The sequence below is a fragment of the Dama dama genome, chromosome 11 (genome assembly GCF_033118175.1).
Source record: "Dama dama isolate Ldn47 chromosome 11, ASM3311817v1, whole genome shotgun sequence".
Classification (NCBI taxonomy): domain Eukaryota; kingdom Metazoa; phylum Chordata; class Mammalia; order Artiodactyla; family Cervidae; genus Dama; species Dama dama.
This window is the reverse complement of record NC_083691.1, coordinates 3,710,487-3,723,720: the sequence shown is the minus strand read 5'-3', so window position 1 is coordinate 3,723,720 and position 13,234 is coordinate 3,710,487. Positions and strand designations below refer to the sequence as shown.

General features: G+C 58.9%; 1 protein-coding gene across 1 annotated transcript; it reads left to right on the top strand.

The window, feature by feature from the left end:
- The first annotated feature begins 26 nt into the window (after positions 1-26).
- On the top strand, positions 27-4,731 carry LOC133065386 (beta-lactoglobulin). Its single transcript, XM_061156153.1, has 7 exons — positions 27-176; positions 867-1,006; positions 1,862-1,935; positions 3,039-3,149; positions 3,823-3,927; positions 4,144-4,185; positions 4,570-4,731. The coding sequence occupies exons 1-6, from the start codon at positions 81-83 to the stop codon at positions 4,158-4,160; spliced, it is 543 nt and encodes a 180-aa protein (XP_061012136.1). The 5' UTR covers positions 27-80; the 3' UTR covers positions 4,161-4,185; positions 4,570-4,731.
- Positions 4,732-13,234: the final 8,503 nt, after the last annotated feature.

The following is a 13,234-nucleotide window of genomic DNA, read 5'->3' as shown; positions in this document are numbered from 1 at the left end:
CCTCCTGTATAAGGCCCCGAGCCCGCTGTCTCAGCCCTCCACTCCCTGCAGAGCTCAGAAGCGCGACCCCAGCTGCAGCCATGAAGTGCCTCCTGCTCGCCCTGGGCCTGGCCCTCGCCTGTGGCGCCCAGGCCATCATCGTCACCCAGACCATGAAGGACCTGGACATCCAGAAGGTTCGAGGGTGGCTGGGTGGGTGGTGAGTTGCAGGGCGGGCAGGGGAGCTGGGCCTCAGAGACCAAGGGAGGACAGAGGAGGCTGTGACGTCTGGGGTTCACATCAGCCAGCTAGAGCCGCCTGACAAATCCCCCGCCAGGGCGGCTTCAGTGAGGCGTTTACTGTCTCGCATTCTGGAGGCTGGAAGCCTGAGATCCAGGCGTCAGCCAGGTTGGCTTCTCCTGAGGCCGCTCTTCGGGGAGCAGACAGCCGTCTTCTCCCTGTGTCCTCTGCGCGCCCTGATTTCCTCTTACTGTGAGGTCACCAGGCCTGCAGGATCCGGGCCCGCCTGCACAGCCTCGTGTGACCTTGGTCATCTTTTTAAAGGCCATGTCTCCAGAGTCATGTGTTGAGGTTCTGGGGGTTAACGGGACACAGTTCAGCCCCTAAAAGGGTCGCTCTGCCCCTCAAATTTTCCCCACCTCCAGCCATGTCTCCCCAAGATCCAAACGTTGCCACACATGCAGGGGCTCATCTGGGTCCCTCTCTGAGCTCAGAGTGACTCTGGGGAGAGCATTCCTCAGGGTGCAGAGTTGGGGAGGTTGTCTCAAGGCTGCTCAGGCTGGGGTGGGACAGAGGGCCCACTGTGGGGCTGGGGGGCCTGGGGGCCTCTTCCCGCCCCTGGAGTGCAGCTCAAGGTCCCTCCCCAGGTGGCGGGGACCTGGTACTCCTTGGCCATGGCGGCCAGCGACATCTCCCTGCTGGACGCCCAGAGTGCCCCCCTGAGGGTGTACGTGGAGGAGCTGAAGCCCACCCCCAAGGGCGACCTGGAGATTCTGCTACAGAAATGGTGGGCGTCCCCCCCCCCCGGCATGGAACCCCCACTCCCCAGGACTGTGGGCACCCCCGGGGGTGGCGTGCAGGCAGGACCAGTGCCCCAGGGCCGGGGAAGGGGGCTCGGAGTTTCCTGGAACCCCTGGAGTCCACCCAAGGCTGCCCACCCAGGACTCTTTTTTTTTTTAAGCTTTTATTAATTTGATGCTTCAGAACCTCATCAAACAAATGAACATAAAACATCATTTTCGTTAACTTGGAAGGGGAGATAAAATCCACTGAAGTGGAAATGCATAGGAAATATACATACAGTAGGGCAGGTATTCTGAATTTCCTATTAGGTTGAGGATTACAAATGCACTTGAGCAACAGAGAGACATTTTCATCCTTTCTTGTCTGAACACCTCAGTATCTAAAATGAACAAAATGTCATGGAAACAAAGCAGCGTGGGGAGAGGCCCATGTGAAGGCCGCTGGGCGGCTGCAGGCCTGGGTCCTCGGGGCCCAGGCAGTTCCCATTACCAGCCCTGTCCACCCTCAGACGGGGGTCAGAGTGCAGAAGAGAGCTGGATGGGTGTAGGGGGCAGAGATGGGGGCCTGAACCCCAGGACTGCCTTTTAGGGGTGCCTGTGGTCAAGGCACTCCCCGACCTTTTCTCCCTGGCTCCATCTGACTTCTCCTGGCTCATCTACCCAGTCACCTGTGGCCCAAGAAGTGACAGTGGGTGTAGCCAAGGCTGGTTGGCCAGCCGGCCCCTATGCCCACGCCACCCTGCTCCAGCCCCTCCTGGGGCCGGCTTCTGCCCCTGGCCCTCAGTTCATCCTGATGAAAATGGTCCATGCCCAAGTCTCAGAAAGCAGCTGTCTTTCAGGGAGAATGGCGAGTGTGCTCAGAAGAAGATCATTGCAGAAAAAACCGAGATCCCTGCAGTGTTCAAGATCGACGGTGAGTGTCGGGTCCCTGGGGGACGCCTACCACCTCCCGGGGGCTATGGGCAGGTGCAGGGGGCTGGCGTCGGGCCCCGGGATGCTAAGGGGCTGGTGGTGATGAAGACACTGCCGGGACACCCGCTTCACTGGCCTCCCCACCGCCTGCCTGGGGCCTTGGGGCAGGTGGCTGTGGGCAGGTCCCAGCTAGGCAGGTCTGACTCCCCAGGGTGACACCCGAGCTCTCTTTGCGGTGCTCGGGGCCCTCAGGCTGAGCTCAGAGGCACCTGTGCCCTCCCAGGGGGAACCGAGAGCCACTGACCTCTCCAGGGGTCCAGGTGCCCCGTGGCCCCCAGCCCACCCCACGGGCTCCTTCATCTCCTGGAGAAGAACTCTGTCCGCCCTCGCTCGTTCACTTGTTCCTCCTAAATCAGAGATGAGAAAGCTTCAAGGGGGGTCGGGGCTCCACCAGGGCCTGCCCTTCCACCAGGCAGCCTGGGCCACGTCTGCCCTTGGCCCCTCAGGACTCACTCTGACCGGAGGCCCACAAGCTGACTGATGCCAGGGTGCCCGGTCCATGGTCTCCAGTGCCATCCGGCTGCACTGGGTTTGGACGCTGTTCCTGCCCCCAAGCTGCCCAGACACTGCAGGGCAGCCGGGGCCGCCCTTTGGCCTCGGTCAGGGCGAGCCCCAGCTCCCCCCGCTCAGGGCTGCCCCCCCACAATGCCCCCGTCCTTAGGAAGCACCCCTCCTCCCTCGCTGGGCGGTGTCCAGCCCCACCCGAGATCAGGGGGAATCCCTATTTCTTGAGCACTCCGGTCCCTGGGGGAGGGAGACCTCAGACTGAGTGGTGAGTGTTCCCAAGTCCAGGAGGAGGTGGAGGGTCCCTGGCGGATCCAGAGTTGACAGCAGGGGCTTCCCGGGCCCCATGCGCCTGGCAGTGGCGGCAGGGAAGGGGCCGCACCATTTCAGGGACAGAGGATGCCAGAGGCGCTCCCCACCCTGTCCTCGCCAGGTGGTGACCCCAGCGGAGCCCTGCTGGTTGTGGAGGCGGGGCTGGAGGCTGACCAGCAACCCCCCTCCTGCTGAAATTCACTTCCCTCCCATCCTGGTCTCTTCCAGCCTTGAACGAGAACAAAGTCCTTGTGCTGGACACTGACTACAAAAAGTATCTGCTCTTCTGCATGGATAACAGCGCTGAGCCCGAGCAAAGCCTGGCCTGCCAGTGCCTGGGTGGGTGCCGACCGTGCCCTCCCGGGGAGACCAGCTGTGTGGTCCTCGCTGCAACGGGGGGCGGGTGGGAGCGGGGAGCTCGATCCCCAGGAGGAGGAGGGATGGGGGGTCCCCGAGTCCCGTCAGGAGAGAGTGGCCACTTACCGGGACCTGGTCTCCTTGGGCCTGTGGGTGACTGGGGACAAGGGACAGACACACGGGCTGGGAGACAGGTGGGCTGCGGCGCTGTGACCGGTGTGACCATCTCGATGGAGCCGGCGGTCACTATGAATCTAACAGCCTTTGTTACCGGGGAGTTTCAATTATTTCACCGAATAAGATCTCAGGCACAAAGCCATCTTTCAACTATCACGTCCTGAAAACAAATGGCAGGTGACATTTTCCATGCCGTAGCAGTGCCACGGGGCGCTTTCAGGGCCCCTGTGCCAGGAGGGCGTGGGCACTGGGGAATGGAGGCTCCTGGCCGTGTCAGCCGGCCCAGGGGGAGGAGGGGACCCAGACAGCCAGAGGTGGGGGGCGGGCTTTCCCCCTGTGACCCTGCAGACCCACTGCATTGCTCTGGGAAGAAGAGGAGGGGACTGGCCAAGGGGGAAGGGCAGGTGCCCTGGAGAGCAAGGGCAGACCTGCAGACCACCCTGGGGAGCAGGGGCTGACCCTCGTCCCGGCCCCACAGTCAGGACCCCGGAGGTGGACAACGAGGCCATGGAGAAATTCGACAAAGCCCTCAAGGCCCTGCCCGTGCACATCCGGCTCTCCTTCAACCCGACCCAGCTGGAGGGTGAGCACCCAGGCCCCGCCCTGCCCCCGGGGGCAGGAGGCCACCCGGCCCAGGACGACCTCTTCCCATGGTGACCCCCAGCTCCCCAGGCCTCCCGGGAGGATGGAGAGGGGGTGCAGGGCCCTGAGGTGGGCCCCTCTCCACCCCATGCCAGGGCCCTCTTCCCGGGGCGTCCAGTCCCTTCCTGACCCCTCCTCGACTCTCCCTCCCCTACAGAGCAGTGCCACGTCTAGCTGAGCCCCTGCCGGCCCCTCTGGGGTAAGCTGCCCGCCCTGCCCATGTCCTGGGCACGCACATGGGGTAGGGGGCCTTGGTGGGGCCTGGGATCCCCCATTAGGCCCTGGGGTTGCCCAGTGGGAATGGCTGGAAGCTGGGGTCCCTCCTGGCGACTGCAGAGCTGGCTGGCCGCGTGCCCACTCTTGTGGGGTGACCTGTGTCCTGGCCACACTCACACACTGACCTCCTCCAACTTCTGGGCAGAGCTAAGGGCCAAGGTGGAGGTCCAGGAAGTGGACACCTCAGGGGGAGGCTGGGGGGTCCTTCTCCCAAGAAGTGGCCGTCCTGCACCCCCAGCCGTGGAGAGGCTGGCAAGGGTCTGGCAGGTGCCCCAGGAATCACAGGGGAGCTCTATGTCCATTTCAGGGCCTGGGAGTCTTGGCCCCTCTGGGGACAGACGACGTCACCCCCGCCTCTCCCATCAGGGGGACCAGGAGGGACTGGGACCATGGTCACCCCTCCCGGGACCCAGGCCCCTCCAGGCCCCTCCTGGGGCCTCCTGCTCGGGGCCGCTCCTCCTTCAGCAATAAAGGCGTAAACCTGTGCGCTCCCTCCTGAGTCTTTCCTGGACGATGGGCAGGGGGCGGAGGCCGGGGACAGGGTGGGGAGTGGTCTGGCTCAGAGGGTGACGGCAGGGCTGGGAGCCAGGGCATCTGCATCACAGCCTTGTGACATCCGGGGGCCCACACACATCACTTTGAAACTTTCAGGAACCAGGTAGGGACTCGGCAGAGACACCTGCCAGTTAGCTTGGAGTGTTCAGCCAACACCCAAACTCCACAAAGGACAGGAAGCAGAAAATGGCTGTCTCTTAGTCTAATAAATATTAATATGAAAACTCAAGTTGCTCATGGATCAAATTCTGCCCTTTTACAAATCCAGCTGCTACTGTCGTTGTCAAACTTCATGTACCCAAAACTCACTGGTCTTTTCTGTGCTAAAATGAAATAGAGAGATTTCCCCAGGATAGAGGAGCTGAACAAAGGAGGTCACGGTTAGAAGGAGACTTGTTCTGCACACACACATCTGAGCATCACAAATGGAAAAGAGGTATATAGCAACAGACGTGGGGATTTTTTAAATGATAAGAATAATTTACACATAACATAGTATATACTCATATTTATATATATACGTGAATGCTCACTCAGTCGTATCCGACTCTGGGACCTGTGGACTGTAGCCCTCCAGGCTCCTTCTGTCCCCAGAGTTCTCCAGGCAAGAATACTGGAGTGGTGGACCATTTCCTCCTCCAGGGAATCCTCCCGACCCAGGGATCGAACCTGCGTCTCCCGCATTGGCAGGCGGTTTCTTTACCACTGAGCTGCTAGAGAAGCCTGTGTTACTGTCTGTGTCCCACTTAATTACCAAAGCTGCTCCAAGAAAAACCCCCTATGCCTCTGAGCTTCCCGGCCTGCAGGGGGTGGTGGGGGGAGACTGTGACCGGGGAACACTCCTTCCGCTTCAGAACTCCAGGGCCTCGTGACCCATACTCCTGCAGACAGCCCAGTAGTACTGCTTTTCATGGCTCACTATCTTAAAAAAAAAACTGAAGTCTATTTTGTGACTTCACTGCTGTAACTTCTGAACACCCAGAGCGATGGACGGCCTCCTCCCCAGGCCTCAGGGGCTTCGGGGCGCCGGCCTTCACCCACGAGTCCCCAGACACACGGGGGTGGCCCCGCCTCCAGGGAGCTCACAGTCTTCCCATCGTCCTGATCAAAGAGAGAGAGATCAATGACTTCTTAGGAGCAGCAGACACCCGCAGGACACAGGTTCACCAGACCAAGCTGATCCTTTTGAAGCTAAAGACACACGGCTCTCAAAGGTTTTCTCGCTTTGAATCTGGGTTTAATGCCTATTTGCCCCTTGAGAGGGAAGACACTCATGCATGTCCCCAGGACAGCCGCTCGGTGGCATTCGAGACCACTTAGTCTTATCTGACCTCACCCTAGGATTAATTGGTCCAAACTGTACAAAAACCTTGGTGGGAAATTTCATCCCGGAGGCTCAACCATCCTGCTTTTACTACCCTGATCTTTTTTTCTTTTATGTGTATATATATATATTTTTTTTCATTTTTTGGCTGTGTTGGCTCTTTGCTGCAGTTCAGAGCACAGGCTTTCTCTCTAGTTGCAGTTTGAGACCTTCTCTCGCACAGTCTCTAGAATGCATGGGCTCAGTAGCTGCGTCGGGCAGGCTTAGACGCCCCTTGGCATGTGGGGTCTTTGTTCCCTGACCAGGGATCAAACCCACCTCCCCTAGACTGGAAGGCAGATTCTTAACCACTGGACCACCAGGGAAGTCCCCTACCTGCCTGCATCTTAACCTAGAAAACTGCAAACGCAGGAAGATTCAGAGCCTCTGTAACTGTTACAGGTGAATCTGGTTAGCATCCTCTGCCCGTCACCTGCAGTGGGGCAAGCCCACTCTCCACGATGTGCCAGCCCCATGTTAACCAGATGCGTCGAATATAATCCTTTCTGACTTAGGCTCTGATGCCTTAGCCTCGTGACTGTCCTGGGTCTGTTAAGCCTGGGCAAGCCCAGTGACCGCCACATGAGAGCCATGTGGGTGGGGCACCCAGCTCAGAACCTCACGGGTGTCTCTGACTTGTATGAGCAGGGACAGACTGAGGAGGGAGGAGGAGCAGGGAGGAAGGAAGGGTGGTAGCAAAGGCAGGTAGCAAAGTGGCCGCCATCCCCGGGGAGTGATTCTGGAACTTTCCGGGAGTCCAGCTGGGACAGCTGGGTGGGCAGCTAGTGGCGGCTGGAGGACGGACACAGAGAAAGGACCCCGGGAGCCCAGCCTCTCCCCTCTGCAGCCGCGTGGTCAGGGCCCTGCGGAGAGGGCCCCTCCTGCTGCCGACCCTCATTCTGAGCCTGGCTGGGCCTGGCTGGACCCGGAAGACTCTAGAGGTGCCTGGGCAGTCAGGCTTTGACTCCCAAATGGTGACCACAAGGCGCAGCCCTGGGCCAAGGGCGTGGGTGCTTGTGCCAAGCTGAGGCAGCGCTCAGGGTCGGCAGGAGAGGGCCGGACAGGAAGAGACGTGGGCGAGGATGGGGCGTCTGTCCCCCGAGACCGGAGCCAGGGTCTCTGCACTCCTGTGCTGCCAGACGAGCTACAGCTGCTGGGACCAGCAATCAGGCAGTGGGGAGAGGGGACCCAGGGCCTGGCTGAGCACCAGCCAGATCACTGCTGGGACCCTAAGAGGGGCCAGCCCTGGGGGTGAGGAGGGGTCACTCCTGCCCCATCTGACCCCACCTGCCCCACCCCCTCACTGTGCTGGTCTGAGGTCGGTTTCAGGACGCCCCTCTCCCTCCCTGGACCCAGGCATCGTGTGTGGAGCCCTCAGTGGACACTGCCTGGACAGGAGGTGCTGAAGGCAGTCGGGGAGAGGGCGGTCAGGAGGTGGATGCTCCCCCTGCCCAAGCCTGTGGGCCCCCTGACCACCCAGGCAGCATTCGGCCCTGAAACTGGACCCCAAGAGCCAAGACTGGGGGCTCCGGGAGCCACGTGGCCAAGGAGCCTCACCCACCCTGTGCCCGCACCCCTGCAGGTGGGAGGTCGCTGTCTGACCAACCAGCTGGCCGCCAGCCACACACACCTGGTCTCCCCAGCTGACCCCCAAGACTCGCTCTCGCTCTCCACGCCATCTGGACCCGAGATGAGGATGCAGAGCTTATCTTGCCCTGGACATGAGCATGTTCCCGGAAGCTCTCGGGGCCTCCCAAGGGACAGGCCGGTGGTCAGAACCAGAGGGACACGTGGTTCAAAGTCGAAGGCCGAACTTCAGAACCTCGGAAGCTTTTTGAGGAGGGGCCGGTGGGAAACGCACACACAGCCCCCTCCTGCGGGGCGGCCCACAACCCCCACCCCTGCCCTGTGTCCCTGCGGCCGGGGAACCCAGTGGGGGGAGGGGTTGTGCTTCCACCCCCGGCGGGTCAGTCAGGGAGACTGATCGCAGGGACCAGGATCTGTGCTGACCGCAAGGATGTACCATAGCCTGGACAGTCACGGCCAGACACCATGTGGCGGCCCTGCAGTCCGCGAGTCTGTTGGCACACAGCCCCTCCCCCCGTGAGAAACTGAAGCCCCCTGGGTGGGGGGCACAGAGCGGGCAGCCTAAGGTCAGCTCAAAGCCCAGGTGGCCGGGCACAGCCAGGCCCCAGCCCCCACCCCGAGGCCTGGAACTGCCAGCCAAGGACGGAGTGGGGGCCAAAGCCCCTCCTGCCCCATGCCGGCACCCCGTGGTCCAGCCCCCTTCTCTGGCTGGGAGACCTCCAAAGCCTGGGGGTTCGAGAACCTGGGGGACGGAGGAACCCCAGAACCTAGCACGTCACCGGGCCGGGAGGGTGGCCCCAGGTGAGGCCTCTCGTCTTTCCCAGAGGAGAAGGGGTGAGCAAAGGCCTGAAGGTCACCGTCTACCCCACGGGGCCCCGAGGCCAGCCCCAAGGCCCCGGTGAGTAGCCCACCCCTCCAGCCTGGGTCCTGCATGGGGGCAGGGTGGGGAACAGGGGCCGCCATGGCCTCGGCTGGCCCTGGGGGCAGAAAGAGATGTCCTACCCGTCCACGGGGCAGGGCCAGAGGAGCGAGCCGGCTGGGCACCTGCTGAGGGTCCCTGCAGTCCAGGGAGGTGGCCCTGGGCTCCTGCACTCCGTCAGCCCCCCTCTACAGCAGCCTCATCAACGTCCGCGGCCAGGACGCAGCGGGACCACCAGCCTGGGGGCGCTCCTGGGTAGGTGCCGGCTGCCCCGGGTGGGGCTGAAGGACAGCATCTTGCAGCCCGCTGCCCTGCTCAGGACAGAGTAGCACGCATGTGGACGCCACGGAGTCACGTCAGGCTTAGAAGGTGGAAGCGCCTCGGAGGGAAGACCGGGCCCTGGGGATGGAGCGGGGTGTGGGCTGTGCTGAGCAGGGAGCTGGGCTGAGCTGGGCAGGGGGCTGAGCTGTGCTGGGCAGGGGGCCAGGCTGTGTTGAAGACTGGCCAGGTTGGGGGGACCCTCTGGGGTCCTCCCCGGAGGGGCCCAGGCCTGACGTAACCTTCCAAGGAGGCCTGATGTACTCCGGGGTGGCTTGGAGGGGCCAGCCCTGACAGACCCTGTGCCGGCCATGCAGAGAGAAGTCCTGCTTTAGAGGCGATGCTCAGGCAAGGGGACAGGGCTGCAGCCACGGCAGCAACCGCAGGGCCTGGCAGGGAGCTGGGAGGAGGACTCTTGTCTGAGAAAAGTCCCTGGTTCTCCACTTTCAAGCCCTGGCCCCTCCAAATTCAGCCAGAAGAATGCCCAGGACCCCCAGTGGCCAGGGTGGTATCTTGAGTACATCTCCAGGTTCCAGCTGCAGGAAGCCCCCGCCTTAACCTGGACGGTGAGTGCTGCCCTCGCCACCTCCACTCCACCCCCAAGAGCGGGGAGAAGAAGAGGGGATCCCCTCCCTCTGGCAATAACCACCGCAGGCCCAGAGCAGCTGGAAACATGGCCTGCCTCTGCTGGGCACCGATACGGATCTCTCCTCTGCCAGACCTCACGAAGCCCCTGCAACATGGTGGGTGGGCGGATATCCATGTCCATCCTGCAAGTTTGGACTCCAAGGCTCAGAGAGGTTCAGAAATAAGGCCAAGGTCGGACAGCATGGAGGAGGCAGTGGGAGACAGCCTCGCCCTTGCACCCCTCCCCTGCACATCATTTAGTCGATCAACAAGCAGGAGGGCCAGGCCCTGCTCTGGGAGTTCAGGATGCAGGTAGAACAAGACAGACATTCCTCGGCCCTTGTGCGGGTTACCCGGGGCCACTGAGGCCAGTCTCTAATTTATTGGAGACAAGGCTGCAGGGAAGGGAAGACTCCAGAGCAGGGGCGCTCGGCCAGGGAGGCTGCCTGGAGGAGGGAGCGTGGAGGCGCAGATGGGAAGGGGAAGGAGAGCCAAGGAGTAGGTGGGGTCGTGGAGTCTTGTGGGTCATCTCGGGGCAGGGGGCTGTGGCCGGACATGGAGCTGGACAGCAGAAGACGAGATGGTCGCGGTGGTTCCGTGCCCTGTGCTTGACTGACGGGTGGTCTTCAGAACGAACGGACGGAGGCCGTAGAGTCTGACCTCATTCTTGACCCTCCACAGCCCCGTGGTCCCCACAGGAAGCCTAGCTTGGCGCCCACACCCCAGATCTTCCTGCCAAGCCCCTCCTGCCCACTGTCCTCGCCCCCCTCCCCTCCCCCGCACCCCTAGGAAGCCCCCCTCGACCCTGAGCTCACCCCTCAGGTCCTGCCAACCAACAGCTCAGAGGCCGCAGCCTCTCCCAGCCTGGCCCACAAGCTTGAAAACACTCTGGGTGTTGGGAGGGGTGGCAGGTGGCCCCCGAGTCCCCACTGAAGCGGACACAGCGTTGCTGTCTGGCGGACGGAGCCACTGTGCGGTCCTTCAGGGACGGTGACCCTGGGCGGGGCGGGGCTGGCACTGGCCGTCAGGCCTGCGCTTCCATCGGGCTCCGGACTGCAGGAGCCCGAGCCCCTGTCCCTGCCCAGCCCAGAGGGGTGCTGAGTGACCGCAGTGCCAGCCCTGGCTCCCCAGAGGAGCCAGGTGAACCCAGTCCCGTGCATCTGCCGGAGAAGGGAGCCGAGACCGCCTCGCCCTCCCCTCTCCAAGTACCTGGACAGAACGCCCCCTCCTCACCCCAGGGGAGCCAGTGGCCACCTGCTGGCAAGGCCGGCTCCTAGGAAACCGGGTCAGGGCCTCAGTACTAACCGCCTGGAAATGCCAGAGGCAGGCGTGACCAGAACCAGCCTCAGAAACACCCTTGGCAACAGCAAGGCCTCCCGGGAGGCCACACCGCCGGAGGGCGGCTCCCGCCACGGTCACTGCGCTAGGACGGCACCGTGGCAGGGGCTCCGCCGGCCGCCTGTGTGGACCCTACCCGCCGTTCATGCAGGGGTGGGGCGGAGAACAGGTGCTCAGAGCACGGTGGCTTTCTTACGGACCAGCAACCAGCTAAGAAAAGGACAGGGGGCACGTTAAAATCATGTTAAAATCGTTCTCACGCTGGGACATTGAGAAAAATGACCTGAATAAATACAAGCATGATATTCTTGCAAAGTCTTCGGTGTCATAAATATTTAATAAGTTTAAGCTAACCTATACAGTTCAAACAATTTAATCAATATTTCAGCGGGATATTTCCCTCAAATTGCATACCTGAATCTAAAAGCCACATGAAGAAATAAACATTTTGAAATATTTTAGAGAGAAGACTAATGCAAGTTGATCTACCATTCTTCCACAATGACTGAAAATGCGTGGCTTCAGCTGGGAGACAGGAAGAAGAATCAGTAAAACTGGATATAAAGTCAATAAATGAACACAAGTCAGTACAGTAACTTAATATGTTATACAAATGGCCCATCTTAAAAAGTATTATTTGTTCAACATGTGTGTGTGCGTGTTTGTGTGTGTGTGTGTACGCACACTTCACTCAGTCACTCAGTGGTGTCTGACTCTGCCGCCCCATGGACTACTGTAGCCCACCAGGCTCCTCTGGGATTTTCCAGGCAAAACTACTGGAGCACGTTGCCGTTTCCTACTCCAGAAGATCTTCCTGACCTAGGGATCCAACCCTCATCTCCTGCTTCTCCTGCACTGGCAGGCAGACTCCATTCAACAAGAAGTGTGGGAGAAACAACCAAGATATTTTGAGGGACAAAAATAGCGCTATATATCTAACTCTGCACATTATCTTACATTTCCTGGTTAATTCTTAATGAAATCTTGAAAGTTCTATAATATCTATAACTAAGGGATGAGATACCTACCCCATGGATACAAAGTGAGTGAAGTCGCTCAGTCGTGTCCGACTCTTTGCGACCCCATGGACTGTAGCCTACCAGGCTCCTCCCTCCATGAGATTCTCCAGGCAAGAGCACTGGAGTGGGTTGCTATTTCCTTCTCCAAATATCAATATAATTATGAAAACCAACTTTGGAATCGCAAAAGCACTATTGACAAAACTGAAACAGGAGTGGCAACTTGAAATGAGTCTTTTCAGCGCATTTGACAAAGGGTTTACATCACATTACAAACTCACTGACAGAGAAGTAACACCATGTTAGAAAAGCGAGCCAAAGACAGAAATCGGCCACTTGTACACACATGACTCAAATGACTGATGTGTGCTAAGTCGCCTCGGTCGTGTCTGACTCTTTGAGACCCCATGGTTTCCAGCCCACCAGCCTCCTCTGTCCACAGGATTCTCCAGGTAAGAATACTGGAGTGGGTTGCCATTTCCTCCTCCAGGTCAAATGGCTCATAACTATAGTTTAAAATAAGGTTTGACAGTGGTCCCTAGTGGTCCAGTGGCTAAGGCACCAAGCTTCTTTCAGGGGGCTTGGGTTCAATCCCTGGTTGGGGAAATGAGACCCCAACATGCCTTGCGGTATGACAAAAAAAAAATTTTTTTTTAATTTTTAAAATAAAGCATCTATAGCTTAAAAACTTAAAAAAAAAAAAAAATAGGATTTGACGTCCCAAGCCATCCAAGAAAAAGATTCTGTTTGCTTATCAAATTAGCAAAATTTTTTAAAAATTTAACTCAGTACCCACCATGTGGGGAAGCATACTTTTGCTAGGGGGATGGAAATGCAAAATGTCATTCAGGGGTGACCTGTTTGCATGAGTCCTTTAAACAAGATTGTTCTTGGACCTGGAAATTCTAGGCATTGAAAATCTTTCATTACCAGGGAATTTACAGTGCTTTCATATTGATCCCACAATATCTTTCAAGGTGGAAGTTTAGAACCCTTCTCAGTAAGTCCCCTAGCCTTCTCCATAAATTGTCATGGGGAAGAAAAGTTAGTTTTTGTCTGTCTGTTGGTTTCAGTGCAGTAGCTAAATCACACCCTCCCCTCTCTAGGTATGACCTAGGAGAACTGATAGTGATCTTTGTGCGGTAGGGCTTGTGGCTAATGGAATATCATACTCTGTTTTGAAATAATTTCATAGATTTTTTAACTAAAATCAAGAGGTGCTCTGTGATATAAGAAAGGATGAATC